At 46.2% G+C, this 19101-nt stretch overlaps 1 protein-coding gene across 1 annotated transcript; it reads right to left on the minus strand.

Annotated features, from left to right (window-relative positions):
- Positions 1-1369: 1369 nt before the first annotated feature.
- LOC123055452 (heptahelical transmembrane protein 4-like) lies at positions 1370-2394 on the minus strand. The gene is made up of 2 exons (XM_044479473.1): positions 2120-2394; positions 1370-2036 (listed from the first exon to the last, which is right to left on the minus strand). Exons 1-2 carry the CDS (start codon positions 2392-2394, stop codon positions 1370-1372), a joined length of 942 nt encoding a protein of 313 aa, XP_044335408.1.
- Positions 2395-19101: the final 16707 nt, after the last annotated feature.

Here is a 19101-nt window from a genome sequence, read left to right on the forward strand (position 1 = left end):
TCAGGGCCGGCCCTGGGGTATGGCCAGAGGGGCGACGACCCAGGGCCCAGGCCGGAGGGGGGCGCATGATGTAGTACGCATATAACTATAGCCCAACACAAAATTGGCAATGGAAAAAATGAAGAGAGGAAAAAAAAAAGGAGATGCGCTAGGCCCATCATAGCCAGGAACGCAAGTCACGGCCGCACTTAAATGTGAAACAAATCAATCGGAACTCAGAAGATCTGGCTTTTGATTCTTGAAAAAAAAGATCTGGTTTTTCCTGTTCGTCGCTCGTCGGTTCGTTGTCCCATCGGCCCGTGCCTCCATTGCTCCTCGCTCGGTGCCTCGGCCGCTCCCGCTCGTTGTCGCCGCCTGCAGCTACGAGCAGCAGTCTGGCAACCCGGCCTTCCGGCAGTACGTTATACGTATGCCAGCGCAGGACAATATGTATCATGTATCCATGTTTCTGATCCATTCATCCATCCGCCCCAATTTTATTCAACTGTTCATCCATGATTCATCCCACGAAGTTTTAAACTTTTTATGTACAATTTTCCAATTCAATCTTTCACGGTATGTATTCAATCATCCTAATTTTTGTCATTCTGTGTACATATCTAGGGTTCTGATCATCCGATCTATAAATTTGTAATTCTTAGTATTTGCTTCATAATTTTTTGACATTAGCCAACAATCATCAGATCTATACTTTTTTTTTTGTCATTTTGTGTGCATGTCTCGTTTTATTTTGCTATCTTTTTAGTATTTCTACCATAATATGGCATTGTCCAATAATTATTTATACTCAAATTTTAAACTAAAGATGTGTGATTGGAAGTTTACTTTTAATTTTATGCAAATGAAGTTATATGTATACTTGTTTATGTATCACGTATACACATACATATATACGGTCTTATGACTTAGCGGCCCATGTCGTCGAGCTCGCCTAGGGCCTCCGAAAACATAGGGCCGGCCCTGAACAAATTCCACCTTACCGCTCACCTCTTGCAGTGATTTATTTTGAAAAATTAGTCTTATAATGAATATATTCCAAGTCCTCTCAATTCGGAGGTTATATTACGTCTCATATCCCACAGCCTCTACTGATGTAACTGAAAGTGATAAAAAAGGTGGATTTGAAATAAAACTAATATTGTAAAATCTATCGTTTATATGTTGTAACTTTATATGAATAAATATCCCTGTGTGGCAATTATTGTCTACAAGCAACTAGTTATAGAAAATTCCATTCATCATTTATATAAACATCTGAAATTTGATATTTTTTTCTGGTGCTAGCATAACTTTGCAGCACAGTAAAAACTAACATGATCACAAATCTTGTAGCAGCGGAACTGCTCTTGTCCACTCGACAGCAGTCAGCTCAGCACTGGTCCCTGTCCCGCCAACTCAAGTAAACGAGGCCGGCATGGTAGTGCGCGTAAGCGCCGGCGATGACTAGCAAGTGGAACAGCTGGTGGCTATGCCCGACGAGGTCAAACATTCCCGGCATAAACCTCTCTGGCACCCTCGTGGCGTAAACCAACACGCCGGCAAGATAGAACACCCCCATGACCACCTCGTAACCTGTTGTGAGCACCGCCTCGGGTCGTGCGCTGAACACGAGCATCTTGTGCACTATGGGCACGATGCCGGACGCGCCCATGCACGCGAATAGCGCAGCGCGTGTCCACCGTAGCTCAGGCGCCTGGAAGACTGGCAGCAGTGAGACGGCCACAGCGGCAGCGCCACAGATGGTGATGAAGCCAAGGTAGAGCGTACGGGAGAAGGGGTCACAGAGGAAGGTGTAGTAGACGACCGGGTAGAAGGAGGTGACGATGAGGCTGGTGATGCCGGCGTAGTCGAGCCGGAGCAGCACGTACGTGGCACGCTCCGAGTGGCACGCCAGCAGATGGCACCCGCTGCTCATCAGCAGGCAGAACATGGCGCCACACAGGCACGCGTAGAACGGCCACCGCGCTACCCGGCCGTGCTCCGCCGACGAGACGGACATAGTGAGCGCGAGGAACATGAAGAAGCCGATCAAATGCCTGCGGGGTTTCGTTGAAGAGCACACGTGACGTGAGATATATTTTGATCAAGTGTGACATTAGGGAAGGCTCACGGAACCTACGTCCACACGTTGATCGTCTCGTTGTGGAGGGTGAAGGCGCTGAGGATCGCCTGCTTGACAGGCCACTCGCTGCGGTAGTGGTCAAGCATGAACTCGTCGTGCTTCAGGAAGGCCGGGAGCGCGTCGTAGCCGACGAGCTCGTAGTCGTACCTATGCTCGCAGCTCGGCTTCGCCACGTCCCCGCAGGTGGGGCTGCCTTTGTTTTTCGATGCAACAGATTGATCAGCGTGGACGCCGCCGTCGCTCCGGATGGTGGCCGCCGTCTTGGAAGCCATTCTTTCGTAGAGCCTGCCGAGAATATGCTCTTTTGTAGTGTACTGTCGGACCGGCTCCAGTCCAGAGAGAATTAAGGTGGTCAACGCATGCAACTCAATCTATCAATCTGTTACTCCCTCTTGTATCAACATATAGGACTTTCTTTGACACTGTCAGTCTAAGAAAACTTCTTATATTATGATACATATACAGAGATAGGGTATAGTACCTTCGTCCGAAATTAGTTAGACGCTTAAACAGATGTACTTAGCCATTTTAGTGCTAGATACATCTGTTTGAGCGTCACTTAATTATGGACGTAGTATAAATAAGTCTAGCTACATCTATTGAGCGCCAAATAATTTCGAACCGAAAAAGTATTATCTATCTATACCTATTATTAATAACGAAAACGTTTTAGACCGGGCGACCGGCTAAGTCTTGTGCCGGTCGCACCATGCGCTGTCACATCCCACACAGCCACATACACAATTATGGCCCACCTCACTGCCCACATCCCCTTATCCCCTTGCGCGTTTTCCTTGGCAGCCTGTCTTCCAACTGCCGCATGCCCAATTTACTCTTTCCTCTCCCTCCAGTCCTCATCACTACACGACAGGGCCTTTTTTTTTTTGCTGCCGTGCGCATTTTCCCCTGGTCAACGGTGAGGTCGTCGGCATCGACCTCCTCTCCCGCAGCGCTGCCGGACACCCGCGCACGACGAGCTTTTCCGTGGCGAACGAGAGCTTCACCCAAATACTTTTGCGACGGCTGCGTTTGAGGGGTGCCTGAACCGCCCAGTCCTGATGCTGCAACTTGGCGTTCACTGGTGCTGCTACTGGCGGCGTTAGGCCTAGACCTGGCAAGGGGTTGTGCTGGGTTTGCCCCTTTCCGTTGGGAATCGTAGCATAATTTAAAATTTTCCTACGCTCACCAAGATGCATCTATGGAGTATACTAGCAACGAGGGGAAAGGAGTGCATCTACATACCCTTGTAGATCGCGAGGGGAAGCGTTCCAATGAACGTGGATGACGTAGTCGTACTCGCCGTGATCCAAATCACCGATGACCGAGTGCCGAACGGACGGCACCTCCGCGTTCAACACACGTACGGTGCAGCGACGTCTCCTCCTTCTTGATCCAGCAAGGGGGAAGGAGAGGTTGATGGAGATCCAGCAGCACGACGGCGTGGTGGTGGATGTAGCGGGTCTGCGGCAGGGCTTCGCCGAGTTTTTGCGAGAGAGAGAGAGGTGTTGCAGGGGAGGAGGGAGGCGCCCAAGGCTGTGTGTTGCTGCCCTCCCCCCCTTTATATAGGCCCCCTGGGAGGGGGGGGCGGCGGCCAAAGCCCATCTAGGGCAAGGGGCGGCGGCCAGAGGGGGGGAAGGGGTTGCCTTGCCCCCCAAGGCAAGGGGGAAGCTCCCCACCCTAGGGTTCCCAACCCTAGGCGCATGGGGGGAGGCCCATGGGGGGGGCGCCCAGCCCACTAGGGGCTGGTTCCCTTCCACTTTCAGCCCATGGGGCCCTCCGGGACAGGTGGCCCCACCCGGTGGACCCCCGGGACCCTTCCGGTGGTCCCGGTACAATACCGGTAACCCCCGAAACTTTCCCGGTGGCCGAAACTTGACTTCCTATATATAATTCTTCACCTCCGGACCATTCCGGAACCTCTCGTGACGTCCGGGATCTAATCCGGGACTCCGAACAACTTTCGGGTTTCCGCATACACATATCTCTACAACCCTAGCGTCACCGAACCTTAAGTGTGTAGACCCTACGGGTTCGGGAGACATGCAGACATGACCGAGGCGCCTCTCCGGTCAATAACCAACAGCGGGATCTGGATACCCATGTTGGCTCCCACATGCTCCACGATGATCTCATCGGATGAACCACGGTGTCGAGGATTCAATCAATCCCGTATGCAATTCCCTTTGTCAATCGGTATGTTACTTGCCCGAGATTCGATCGTTGGTATCCCAATACCTTGTTCAATCTCGTTACCGGCAAGTCTCTTTACTCGTACCGCAATGCATGATCCCGTGACTAACGCCTTAGTCACATAGAGCTCATTATGATGATGCATTACCGAGTGGGCCCAGAGATACCGCTCCGTCACACGGAGTGACAAATCCCAGTCTCGATCCGTGCCAACTCAACAGACACTTTCGGAGATACCCGTAGTGCACCTTTATAGTCACCCAGTTATGTTGTGACGTTTGGCACACCCAAAGCACTCCTACGGTATCCGGGAGTTGCACGATCTCATGGTCTAAGGAAAAGATACTTGACATTGGAAAAGCTCTAGCAAACGAAACTACACGATCTTTTATGCTATGCTTAGGATTGGGTCCTGTCCATCACATTATTCTCCTAATGATGTGATCCCGTTATCAATGACATCCAATGTCCATAGTCAGGAAACCATGACTATTTGTTGATCAATGAGCTAGTCAACTAGAGGCTTACTAGGGACACGTTGTGGTCTATGTATTCACACATGTATTACGATTTCCGGACAATACAATTATAGCATGAATAATAGACAATTACCATGAACAAAGAAATATAATAATAACCATTTATTATTGCCTCCCACTTGCACTAGAGTCAATAATCTAGTTACATTGTGATGAATCGAACACCCATTGCGTCCTGGTATTGATCATGTTTTGCTCTAGGGAGAGGTTTAGTCAACGGATCTGCTACATTTAGGTCCGTATGTACTTTACAAATATCTATGTCTCCATTTTGAACACTTTCACGAATGGAGTTGAAGCGACGCTTGATATGCCTGGTCTTCCTGTGAAACCTGGGCTCGTTCGCAAGGGCTATAGCTCCAGTGTTTTCACAGAAGAGAGTCATCGGGCCCGACGCATTGGGAATCACCCCTAGGTCGGTAATGAACTCCTTCATCCAGACTGCTTCCTGTGCTGCCTCCGAGGCTGCCATGTACTCCGCTTCACATGTAGATCCCGCCACGACGCTTTGCTTGCAACTGCACCAGCTTACTGCTCCTCCATTCAAAATATACACGTATCCGGTTTGAGACTTCGAGTCATCCAGATCTGTGTCGAAGCTAGCGTCGACGTAACCCTTTACGACGAGCTCTTCGTCACCTCCATAAACGAGAAACATATCCTTAGTCCTCTTCAGGTACTTCAGGATATTCTTGACCGCTGTCCAGTGTTCCATGCCGGGATTACTTTGGTACCTTCCTACCAAACTTACGGCAAGGTTTACATCAGGTCTGGTACACAGCATGGCATACATAATAGACCCTATGGCCGAGGCATAGGGGATGACACTCATCTTTTCTATATCTTCTGCCGTGGTCGGGCATTGAGCCGTGCTCAACTGCACACCTTGCAATACAGGCAAGAACCCCTTCTTGGACTGATCCATACTGAACTTCTTCAATATCTTGTCAAGGTATGTACTCTGTGAAAGACCAATGAGGCGTCTTGATCTATCTCTATAGATCTTGATGCCTAATATATAAGCAGCTTCTCCAAGGTCCTTCATTGAAAAACACTTGTTCAAATAGGCCTTTATACTTTCCAAGAATTCTATATCATTTCCCATCAATAGTATGTCATCCACATATAATATGAGAAATGCTACAGAGCTCCCACTCACTTTCTTGTAAACACAGGCTTCTCCATAAGTCTGTGTAAACCCAAACGCTTTGATCATCTCATCAAAACGAATGTTCCAACTCCGAGATGCTTGCACCAGCCCATAGATTGAGCGCTGGAGCTTGCATACTTTGTTAGCATTCTTAGGATCGACAAAACCTTCCGGCTGTATCATATACAACTCTTCCTTAAGGAAGCCGTTAAGGAATGCCGTTTTGACGTCCATCTGCCATATCTCATAATCATAGTATGCGGCAATTGGTAACATGATTCGGACGGACTTCAGCTTCGCTACGGGTGAGAAAGTCTCATCGTAGTCAACCCCTTGAACTTGTCGATAACCCTTAGCGACAAGTCGAGCTTTGTAGATGGTCACATTACCATCCGCGTCCGTCTTCTTCTTAAAGATCCATTTGTTTTCTATGGCTCGCCGATCATCGGGCAAGTCAGTCAAAGTCCATACTTCGTTTTCATACATGGATCCTATCTCGGATTTCATGGCTTCTAGCCATTTGTCGGAATCCGGGCCCGCCATCGCTTCTTCATAGTTCGAAGGTTCACCGTTGTCTAACAACATGATTTCCAGGACAGGGTTGCCGTACCACTCTGGTGCGGAATGTGTCCTTGTGGACCTACGAAGTTCAGTAACTTGATTCGAAGCTTCATGATCATCATCATTAACTTCCTCCCCAGTCGGTGTAGGCACCACAGGAACATTTTCCCGCTCTGCGCTACTTTCCGGTTCGGAAGGGGTGACTATGACCTCATCAAGTTCCAGTTTCCTCCCACTCAATTCTTTCGAGAGAAACTCCTTCTCCAGAAAGGACCTGTTCTTGGCAACGAAGATCTTGCCTTCGGATCTGAGGTAGAAGGTATACCCAATGGTTTCCTTAGGGTATCCCATGAAGACGCATTTTTCCGATTTGGGTTCGAGCTTTTCAGGTTGAAGTTTCTTGACATAAGCATCGCATCCCTAAACTTTTAGAAGCGACAGCTTAGGTTTCTTCCCAAACCATAATTCATACGGTGTCGTCTCAACGGATTTCGACGGAGCCCTATTTAAAGTGAATGCGGCAGTCTCTAAAGCATAGCCCCAAAATGAGAGCGGTAAATCGGTAAGAGACATCATAAATCGCACCATATCCAATAGAGTGCGATTACGACGTTCGGACACACCATTTCTCTGAGGTGTTCCAGGCGGCATGAGTTGTGAAACTATTCCACATTTCCTTAAGTGTGTACCAAATTCGTGACTTAAATATTCTCCACCACGATCTGATCGTAAGAATTTTATTTTCCTGTCACGTTGATTCTCTACTTCACTCTGAAATTCCTTGAACTTTTCAAAGGTTTCAGACTTGTGTTTCATTAGGTAGACATACCCATATCTACTTAAATCATCAGTGAGAGTGAGAACATAACGATATCCTCCGCGAGCCTCAACACTCATTGGACCACACACATCGGTATGTATGATTTCCAATAAGTTGGTTGCTCGCTCCATTGTTCCGGAGAACGGAGTCTTGGTCATCTTACCCATGAGGCATGGTTCGCACGTGTCAAATGATTCGTAATCAAGAGACTCCAAAAGTCCATCTGCATGGAGCTTCTTCATGCGCTTGACATCAATGTGACCAAGGCGGCAGTGCCACAAGTATGTGGGACTATCGTTATCAACTTTACATCTTTTGGTATTCACACTATGAACATGTGTAACATCACGTTCGAGATTCATCAAAAATAAACCATTGACCAGCGGGGCATGACCATAAAACATATCTCTCAAATAAATAGAATAACCATTATTCTCGGATTTAAATGAGTAGCCATCTCGAATTAAACGAGATCCAGATACAATGTTCATGCTCAAAGCTGGCACTAAATAACAATTATTGAGGTTCAAAACTAATCCCGTGGGTAGATGCAGAGGTAGCGTGCCGACGGCGATCACATCGACCTTGGAACCATTCCCGACGCGCATCGTCACCTCGTCCTTTGCCAGTCTCCGTTTATTCCGTAGTTCCTGTTTTGAGTTACAAATATGAGCAACCGCACCGGTATCAAATACCCAGGAGCTACTACGAGTACTGGTAAGGTACACATCAATTACATGTATATCACATATACCTTTGGTGTTGCCGGCCTTCTTCTTGTCCGCTAAGTATTTGGGGCAGTTCCGCTTCCAGTGACCACTTCCCTTGCAATAAAAGCACTCAGTCTCGGGCTTGGGTCCATTCTTTGACTTCTTCCCAGTAACTGGTTTACCGGGCGCGGCAACTCCCTTGCCGTCCTTCTTGAAGTTCTTCTTACCCTTGCCCTTCTTGAACTTAGTGGTTTTATTCACCATCAACACTTGATGTTCTTTTCTGATCTCTACCTCAGCTGATTTCATCATCGAATATACCTCAGGAATGGTCTTTTCCATCCCCTACATATTGTAGTTCATCACAAAGCTCTTGAAGCTTGGTGGAAGCGACTGAAGGATTCTGTCAATGACCGCGTCATCCGGGAGATTAACTCCCAGCTGAGTCAAGCGGTTGTGCAACCCAGACATTCTGAGTATGTGCTCACTAACAGAACTGTTCTCCTCCATTTTACAGCTGAAGAACTTGTCGGAGACATCATATCTCTCGACCCGGGCATGAGCTTGGAAAACCAATTTCAGATCCTCGAACATCTCATATGCTCCATGTTTCTCAAAACGCTTTTGGAGACCCGGTTCTAAGCTGTAAAGCATGCCGCACTGAACGAGGGAGTAATGATCAGCACGCTGCTGCCAAGCATTCATAACGTCTTGGTTTTGTGGGATTGGTGCTTCACCTAGCGGTGCTTCTAGGACATAATCTTTCTTGGCTACTATGGGGATGATCCTCAGGTTCCGGACCCAGTCCGTATAGTTGCTGCCATCATCTTTCAGCTTGGTTTTCTCTAGGAACGCGTTGAAATTGAGGACAACGTTGGCCATTTGATCTACAACACATAGTGTAAAGATTTCAGACTAAGTTCATGATAATTAAGTTCATCTAATCAAATTATTTAATGAACTCCCACTCAGATAGACATCCCTCTCGTCATCTAAGTGAAACATGATCCGAGTTTAACTAGGCCGTGTCCGATCATCATGTGAGACGGACTAGTCAAGATCGGTGAACATCTCCATGTTGATCGTATCTTCTATATGACTCATGCTCGACCTTTCGGTCCTCCGTGTTCCGAGGCCATGTCTGTACATGCTAGGCTCGTCAAGTCAACCTAAGTGTATTGCGTGTGTTCCGAGGCCATGTCTGTACATGCTAGGCTCGTCAACACCCGTTGTATTCGAACGTTAGAATCTATCACACCCGATCATCACGTGGTGCTTCGAAACAACGAACCTTCGCAACGGTGCACAGTTAGGGTGAACACTTTTCTTGAAATTATTATAAGGGATCATCTTACTTACTACCGTCGTTCTAAGCAAATAAGATGCAAAAACATGATAAACATCACATGCAATCAAATAGTGACATGATATGGCCAATATCATTATGCTCCTTTGATCTCCATCTTCGGGGCACCATGATCATCTTCGTCACCGGCATGACACCATGATCTCCATCATTGTGTCTTCATGAAGTCGTCACGCCAACGATTACTTCTACTTCTATGGCTAACGCGTTTAGCAACAAAGTAAAGTAAATTACATGGCGTTATTCAATGACACGCAGGTCATACAAAATAATAAAGACAACTCCTATGGCTCCTGCCGGTTGTCATACTCATCGACATGCAAGTCGTGATTCCTATTACAAGAATATGATCAATCTCATACATCACATATATCATTCATCACATCTTCTGGTCATATCACATCACATAGCACTTGCTGCAAAAACAAGTTAGACGTCCTCTAATTGTTGTTGCAAGTTTTTACGTGGTTTGTAGGTTTCTAGCAAGAACGTTTTCTTACCTACGTATGACCACAACGTGATTTGCCAATTTCTATTTACCCTTCATAAGGACCCTTTTCATCGAATCCGTTCCGACTAAAGTAGGAGAGACAGACACCCGCTAGCCACCTTATGCAACTAGTGCATGTCAGTCGGTGGAACCTGTCTCACGTAAGCGTACGTGTAAGGTCGGTCCGGGCCGCTTCATCCTACAATGCCGCCGAAACAAGAAACGACTAGTAGCGGCTAGGAGAATTGGCAAACTCAACGCCCACAACTGCTTTGTGTTCTACTCGTGCATAGTAACTACGCATAAACCTGGCTCTGATACCACTGTTGGGAATCGTAGCATAATTTAAAATTTTCCTACGCTCACCAAGATGCATCTATGGAGTATACTAGCAACGAGGGGAAAGGAGTGCATCTACATACCCTTGTAGATCGCGAGCGGAAGCGTTCCAATGAACGTGGATGACGGAGTCGTCCTCGCCGTGATCCAAATCACCGATGTCCGAGTGCCGAACGGACGGCACCTCCGCGTTCAACACACGTACGGTGCAGCGACGTCTCCTCCTTCTTGATCCAGCAAGGGGGAAGGAGAGGTTGATGGAGATGCAGCAGCACGACGGCGTGGTGGTGGATGTAGCGGGTCTCCGGCAGGGCTTCGCCGAGCTTCTGCGAGAGAGAGAGAGGTGTTGCAGGGGAGGAGGGAGGCGCCCAAGGCTGTGTGTTGCTGCCCTCCCTCCCCCCCCTTTATATAGGCCCCCTGGGAGGGGGGGGGGCGGCGGCCAAAGCCCATCTAGGGCAAGGGGCGGCGGCCAGAGGGGGGAAGGGGTTGCCTTGCCCCCCAAGGCAAGGGGGAAGCCCCCCACCCTAGGGTTCCCAACCCTAGGCGCATGGGGGGAGGCCCATGGGGGGCGCCCAGCCCACTAGGGGCTGGTTCCCTTCCACTTTCAGCCCATGGGGCCCTCCGGGACAGGTAGCCCCACCCGGTGGACCCCCGGGACCCTTCTGGTGGTCCCGGTACAATACCGGTAACCCCCGAAACATTCCCGGTGGCCGAAACTTGACTTCCTATATATAATTCTTCACCTCCGGACCATTCCGGAACCTCTCGTGACGTCCGGGATCTAATCCGGGACTCCGAACAACTATCGGGTTTCCGCATACACATATCTCTACAACCCTAGCGTCACCGAACCTTAAGTGTGTAGACCCTACGGGTTCGGGAGACATGCAGACATGACCGAGACGCCTCTCCGGTCAATAACCAACAGCGGGATCTGGATACCCATGTTGGCTCCCACATGCTCCACGATGATCTCATCGGATGAACCACGGTGTCGAGGATTCAATCAATCCCGTATGCAATTCCCTTTGTCAATCGGTATGTTACTTGCCCGAGATTCGATCGTTGGTATCCCAATACCTTGTTCAATCTCGTTACCGGCAAGTCTCTTTACTCGTACCGCAATGCATGATCCCGTGACTAACGCCTTAGTCACATAGAGCTCATTATGATGATGCATTACCGAGTGGGCCCAGAGATACCGCTCCGTCACACGGAGTGACAAATCCCAGTCTCGATCCGTGCCAACTCAACAGACACTTTCGGAGATACCCGTAGTGCACCTTTATAGTCACCCAGTTACGTTGTGACGTTTGGCACACCCAAAGCACTCCTACGGTATCCGGGAGTTGCACGATCTCATGGTCTAAGGAAAACATACTTGACATTGGAAAAGCTCTAGCAAACGAAACTACACGATCTTTTATGCTATGCTTAGGATTGGGTCTTGTCCATCACATCATTCTCCTAATGATGTGATCCCGTTATCAATGACATCCAATGTCCATAGTCAGGAAACCATGACTATCTGTTGATCAACGAGCTACTCAACTAGAGGCTTACTAGGGACACGTTGTGGTCTATGTGTTCACACATGTATTACGATTTCCGGACAATACAATTATAGCATGAATAGTAGACAATTACCATGAACAAAGAAATATAATAATAACCATTTATTATTGCCTCTAGGGCATATTTCCAACACTTTCATGAGCCCATGCGGCACCAATGTTACCACCGATGATTTATTTTGCTGGCAGCGGCAGAAAATTTTGCTGCAATACATGACTTTTTAATGGGATCCCTAATTTTGGGTGTTTTTTGCTGCATGCGGCGTTCGATTTTGCTACGACCGGCGGTGAATTTTGTTGGAACCAGCGAGAGTTTCTTTGCTGGGGATATGCAAATGGGTTGTTTTTTGCGGCATCCGGCGTTCGATTTTGCTAGGTCACGCGATGAGTTTTGTTGGAAAGAGTGTTTCTTTTGCTCGGGATACACAATTTTTTGCTACATCCGGCGTTTGATTTTGCTACGACTGGTGGTGACTTTTGTTGGAACCTGCAAATGTTTCTTTTGCTGGGGATATGCAGCGAGATGCTCTTTGCTGCATCCGGCGTTTGATTATGCTATGCCCATCGGCAAATGTGCTCGAAAGCGGCGACGAATTTTAAGATGCAACTGGCGATGCACCTAAGCCACTGGGCGCCATGGGGATATTGCAACCATCCAACGATGGAGATGGAACTGCCACATACCGGAGCTGGAACCGGACACGGTGCCCAGCAACAAATCTGCGAACCGAGCTGGGACCGACATGGCGCCCAGCTGCAACCGGCTACTTGAGATGCTGTGACGGTGAGTTGCGGCTGTCGATGGGCTTGGATGGTACGGCGTACGGCGGGGAGTGGCAGTGCGGAGGTGCTCATAGGTCGCGCTTACGGGGCTACGAGAAGAGGTGCCATCGACCTAGCGTCTGCGTGTGTGCCGCAGGGGTGTGTGCTAGATTTTCTTCCACCCACTCAAGCGGTTTTTGCGGATAAGAATTGGTTGAGAGCGAAGAACCAGTCCACGGAGATCCTGGCCGTTGACGCGATTTCAATGTGCGGCTGGGAGGTGACCGGCTGAGGCTAGCGTGGGTAGACCGGCGCCTAGTACTCGCCTATTAATAACAAAGAAAAAAAGTTGTTATTCCTGGTCCATCATACAATTTTAAAGAAAACCCCTTGAAATTTAAGGTAGTTAACTCGCAGCCCATCCTTGGCAGGGAAGCCAGTAGTTTGTGTTTATTCGCTCGCTTCCTCCGTAGTACGTTCAGCCTAGGGTCAGCCATCGCCGAGTTGCCCGCCCGGGATAGACATGCCGACTCTCCTGCGGCAGACCAGAAGGAGCCCAAGAGGAGGGTGCCAGCCGGCTCAGTGTGTCCGATGGTTCGCCGTGGTGTTGACACCGGTGCCACTGCGTCAGCGCTAGCTTACGGTATTTTTTTTCTTATTTCTTGGTGTTCGATCCGTAAGGATGACTGTGGTATGATACTGAGCGTGCATTTGCTTATGCGATATGCGCTTCTTTCTCCGAAGAAATAGGTGCTTGCTCTTTGTTTTTCCTTTAGATGATCGTGTTTGTTTTGTCACTCCTACATGCACGTGCTATAACTAAGCCGTTACATGCATGATGTGTTTCTACTACTGGCAGTGATTACTGTATATCCCATTTAGACATCTTTGAATACCTTGAGCATGTTTGTACTCCCTCCATTTCTTTTTACTCACCATATATAAAACTTGTTTGAATTCAATCTCAAATATTTGCTAAAATATAGGAAAACATCAACATTTATTTAAATTAATTTCGTAATGCATCTAATGATATTAATTTCATATTGTGGATGGCAGTTTTGTCCATGGGTATGTGTACCCGCGGGTACCCTACCCAAAAACAACGGGCATGGGTAGGACTTGGTAAGATATAGTACCCATGGGTAATGGGTAACCATACCCGCAAAATATATGGGTAGGACATGGGTATGAAATTGCGCCCATGATTAGTCCAATGGATACCCAGATAAAATTATAAAATTAAAATAACTCTTATGATATGTGGGGTCAACATCCAACTCTTATGACCCACCCTCAATCGCTTATTCCCTAAAGTAGCCATAGCTAATAAGACTGCAACCACCAACTAGCCACTACTTCTACGTCCTATGTAACCCCTTGAAATGATGAAATATCGTCTGGTCACCTACGAACTCTTGTCCAACTACCGGACCAACGATCTCTAGTTCTCATCACCGCCTCGCACTGTGTCGGGCTTCCACCAACCGTGTATTATACTTCCTTGTTGGCCGCAACAGGCCACCCACTTGCAGCGGTCGTGTTTGTGCTAGACTAATAACTCATCATCACTTGAATTTTGGAACTTTTTTCTACTTTTTCAAAATGTAAATACTATATATTGTATCCACATGATACTCATTGGGTATAGGATATCCCGACGGGTATGGGCATGTGTATCAATTTGTGCCCATGGGTATTGAAATGGGTGGGTATAGAAAGTTTCTATGGGTATGGATTTGCGTAGAAGAGGGTTGTACCCACCTATACCCTACCCATTGCCATCACTAATTTCGGATCGTGGATGTTGATATTTTTATGTAAAGTTGGTTAAACTTTATGAGGTTTGACTTTGATTTTCTTATATGTAAGCTGAAAAGCCACCGAGGGAGTAATAGTCCTCCCATATACCGAGCGATGATAACATAAATACTATATGGAAATAAAATTCAGATGTTTGTATGACAATATTCTTTTTTTTAGCAGGAAGACAATATTCTTCAAAAACTACCATTGCTTTGTCAAAATGAAAATGTGCGGACGCCTACAATGATCTAGTCTATTCAATCATAGGCCACACGCAGGAGCGTAGAATTTAGTAATCGGCCTCAAGGATGCGGGTGCACAACGTGGCTCTGCCGGCCTCACAAAATAAAATCACCTTGTCCACACCATAAGAACTGAAAATTAGAGTCTCCGAGAGAGACGTCAGGAGATCGGACTCACCGTGAGTTTTCTTTTTCGTGGGCATCGAACAGGTAACATGGCTATTAATTATGATATGTAGTATATCAGTTGTTGTCCTTTTGGGAAGCAAAATTAAATATCATATCACTATCTTACAAAAGCAGGAACATGCAGATATAGTTAGCGCAGCTGCTTGTCTGCGTAGTTGCTATCAACTCACGAACGACTAACTAACTGAACAACCTCATTATGGCCTCATACCACTGCCATACCACTGCCATAGCCAAGGGACCTGTCAAACTAAGAACGATTACAACAAGCAACTATGACACCGTGACTTTTATCTTTTTTGGATGATTGGTACCGAGCAATTAAAACACATTACAGCAATTAAATTTGATATGTAGTATCATCTGCCATCCTTCAGGGGATCCAGCATTTGTCTATCTCTAATCTGCTCATTAGTTAATGGAAAGTTGCATACGTCAAGATCACATGTGAGTACTAGGTAGTTTGACTCATTCAAGCAATGGCATCACGTCTACACACTATCATTACTAGTATAGGGCAGTTGTGAATTGTACGTTGTGTGTCGCCCACCAACCTCCCCTCAACTCTTCATTTCTCACGAGCAACTAGTTGGGGTTACCGCTTGCGGCTCAACCAGTTGAAACTTCTCCTAAAACTGAGCGCTCCGGCGCTGCCACATGGCACACTCATGCGTGATCACATGGAGTCTGCTGGGCGGTTCTCCCACTGGAAAGTTTTTTCTTTTGGTTTTGTTGTTTTTTTCATGTTTTTTTCGGTTTCTAGTTTCTTTGGTCCCCTTTTTTTTGTGCCTATGGTCTTTTTGTTTGTTTCATGTGATGTATAGTTGTGCTATGTCGGGTGAAAAATTCAATTGTGCTTTCATGTGAAACGCAATAGTGAAAAGGGTTCATGATTTGAACTCATGATGCAAGAGATAAAACCATTAAAAAAATCTACCCAAAAAGGCACAAATATACCCACCCGTCCCTCCCGTGGGTTGAAATAAGTCCCACCAGAATTCCCAGCTTACAATAAGTGTCGCACTTGCAAGATTTTGGCCCATGTTAGGGGATGATCTGGTTGACGAGGTTCTTCAGGCAGTAAATACATGTGCTATCCCTCGTCGGTCTAATGATAATGCGATTGTGGTTACCCCCATTGTTAATTCTCCGGAAAAGGATTGCCAACTTAGACCTATGAGCTTATGTAATGTGGTGTATGAGGTTATTGGAAAAATGGTGGGAATTTGTTTGAAGGCTTTTCTTCCCGAAATTATTAGTCCAAGCCAAATTGCTTTCGTTCCCGGAAGAATGATTAGGGATAATGTCTTCTTGGCTTATGTTTGCTTCCGTACAATAAAGAATAAGAGAGAAGGTAAAGAGGCTTTGTGCGCTATAAAACAAAATATGCATAAAGCTTATGCCTATGTTGAGTGGTCTTTCTTAAGGGAGATTATGCTAAAACTTGGCTTTCGAGAGAACTGATTATGCAATGTGTATCAACTGTTGAATACCGGGCTAGATTCAATGCAGAAGAAAGTGAGAGTTTCAAACTGGTGAGGGGCTTATGGTAGGGCGATCCTCTTTCTCCCTATCTTTTTTTGCTTTGGATGAAGGGTTTGATGACACTCTTGACACACGCGGAGGAGAGTGGTAATATCTTGGGTGTGAAGCATTGTAGAGATGTACTTCCGATCACCAATCCTATCTTTGCAGATGACTCACTGATCCCCATGAAGGAAAATATGCATAATGTTGAGATGCCGAATTCAATTTTGACTCCTACTGTGCCACTTTTCGGCAAATTGGTCAGTGTTGATAAATCTAGTATTTTTTGCAGCCCCAATACAAGGTGCGATGTGAGAGTGCAGATATGTGTGAACCTTAATATCACGACGGAAGCCCTTATTTAGGCTTGCCTATCAATGTAGGAATGGAGAAATTTGACTGCTTCTGGTATCTGATTGATTGCATTATCACAAATATTAGCGATAGGAAGGAAAAAAGTATCCGTTGGAGGGAAGGAGGTCCTCCTCAAGTCTGTCTTCTAAGCCATACCCACCTAGACAATGTCCGTCTTTAAAAGTTCTAAAAAAATCTAAATGAATTATAGAACAATGGCACTTTTTTTTCTCGGGACATGAGGATAACCAGAGAAGAACGCATTGGATGGCTTGGTGGAATATATGTGTACAAAAAAATCAAGTTGGGATGGGTTTCCCGGATATCCATTGTTCCAATCTGGCGATGCTAGCACAGCAAGCCTTCCATCTGATTGAGGACTTCGATTCTTTATGTGCGAATGTCTTGAGAGTCAAGTATTTTCCTGCTGGGGATTTAAAGAATGCAAAGTCAAAAAGGAATCCTCGTTTACTTGGCAAAGTATTTTTGCGGGTGTGAATTCTCTGATGAAAAGATATATTTGGCATGCTCGAAATGGCCAAAATATTATTATTTGGGAAGACGCGTGGATTCGAAATTGTGCCACTAGAAAAACTATCACTCCGAGAGGGTGTCATTTGTTTTCCTGTGTAGCAAACCTTATTGATCCAGTTTCGAATAACAGTGATGAAGATCTGGTTAGGAAAACCTTGTGCCCTATTGATGTACAAAGGGTTCTCGCAATACCTTTCCCTCAGCATGACATGCAAGATTTTGTCGCCTTTAATCCTACGAAACACGATTTATTTTTTGTCCAGTCTGCATATTTCATGGAATGGGATTATCAACATGGTATGAAACTAAGGCATACCAATGGCATGGGACGAACCACTTATAAACCAATTTGGTGTAAGGTTTGGAAGCTATCGTGCCCGGCAAAGGTTAAGATTTTTTTCTGGCATACATTGCATGGTACACTCATGTGTTGTGTTACACTTGCAAATAGACATTTGAAAACCTCGCCTCAATGCCCGTCATGCTGCTCGGGTCCAGAAGATACAAAGCGTGTGTTCTTTCTTTGCAAAAATGCTAGAGAAGTTTGGAGGAGGTCGGGGCAGGACGATGTTATTAATCGAGCTTGCGAAATTGATCTTGCTGGGTATTCAAGCGTGCTGCAAAATTATCTCTGGCCCACTCAAACCATTATTCTTTCTACAAGTAATTTCCATTAGATTATAAGTTTATAGAACAGAAAGTCCAATTGGTAATTTGATTTCATCGAGTTTCATTTGAATCATGTTTTTTGGGACTTCTTTATGAATTAATCCTAAATGATCTCTTTAGTTGATTCTGTGTGACATATGAATAAAAATTATAATTGTTATTTGACTTCAATTCCTTGTCAAAACTTCTTCTGTAATTTTATTTTTTCTATTTTTTTCTACTACAACTCCTATATTTTGCTAATCATCAACCCGTTTAGAGAGGCTAGAAATATGATTGTTATTGAACTTCATATGTTGCAGTTTAAGAATGATATTTTGCATAATTATATTATTGAACTGTAATATTCACACTTAGCAAAGACAATTACATATCTTCGGTGAAACATCGGCCGCCAATCATGGTCGATTGGTCATCTGGATGCTGTGTATGTTATGTTGTTTCTGCTTCTGTGTGGTTGGTCGTCTGGATCTTGTGTATGTTATGGTGCAACTTTGAGCATGGTGATGCTAATTGGGATTTCACAACATGTTAGTTCCTTGATGAGGCCTAAGGTACGGTGGTCGATATCCTGGAAAAGGTTGGGCTTGCCAGGAATTTGAAGACACTTCCGAAGATGGGGCACCTAGATGGCATCATGTACTGACCGGTATTGTTGTGGCAAGTCTTCAGAATCTAGGATCTTAAAGGTGCCGATGTACCTTGGTGCAAGCTTTCCTTTGACATGGAAGTGTTGCATCATGCTTGCTCTCATTGTCCTCCTCCGAATGCTCCTCCGTATCCAGCAACAACATGCGGGGTCTAACACAGGTTACACAGCGCCGGCGGTTAACAGCAACCATCTGCCAACAGCAATGACGCCATCAGCAGTCATGGCGACAAATGGAGGTGTACTAGAAAGAAATCTGCTGACTCCGGAACAGTTCATTTTACCTCTGTGTATGATGTATTGATGTTTGTACATGCCACGGAGTCCAAAAACTGCGTGGGGTAGTCTATTCCCAAATGCGCCATATATAATCTGTGCTAAGGGCATCTCCAACGCTCATCCGTAAATTTGCTCCGGCATTTGTCTATGGACAGGCAGACCAGTCTATGGAAACTGATGTCGGAGGCTGCCATCCATCGTTGCCCGCGTACATTTCAACCACTGTCTA

This window comes from Triticum aestivum, chromosome 2D (assembly GCF_018294505.1).
Source record: "Triticum aestivum cultivar Chinese Spring chromosome 2D, IWGSC CS RefSeq v2.1, whole genome shotgun sequence".
Classification (NCBI taxonomy): domain Eukaryota; kingdom Viridiplantae; phylum Streptophyta; class Magnoliopsida; order Poales; family Poaceae; genus Triticum; species Triticum aestivum.

Coding starts and splice junctions, on each gene's coding strand:
- LOC123055452 (XM_044479473.1), bottom strand. CDS start 2,394: ATGGCTTCCAAGACGGCGGCCACCATCCGGAGCGACGGCGGCGTCCAC. Junction 2,037..2,119: donor GAGACGATCAACGTGTGGAC/GTAGGTTCCGTG, acceptor GAAACCCCGCAG/GCATTTGATCGGCTTCTTCA.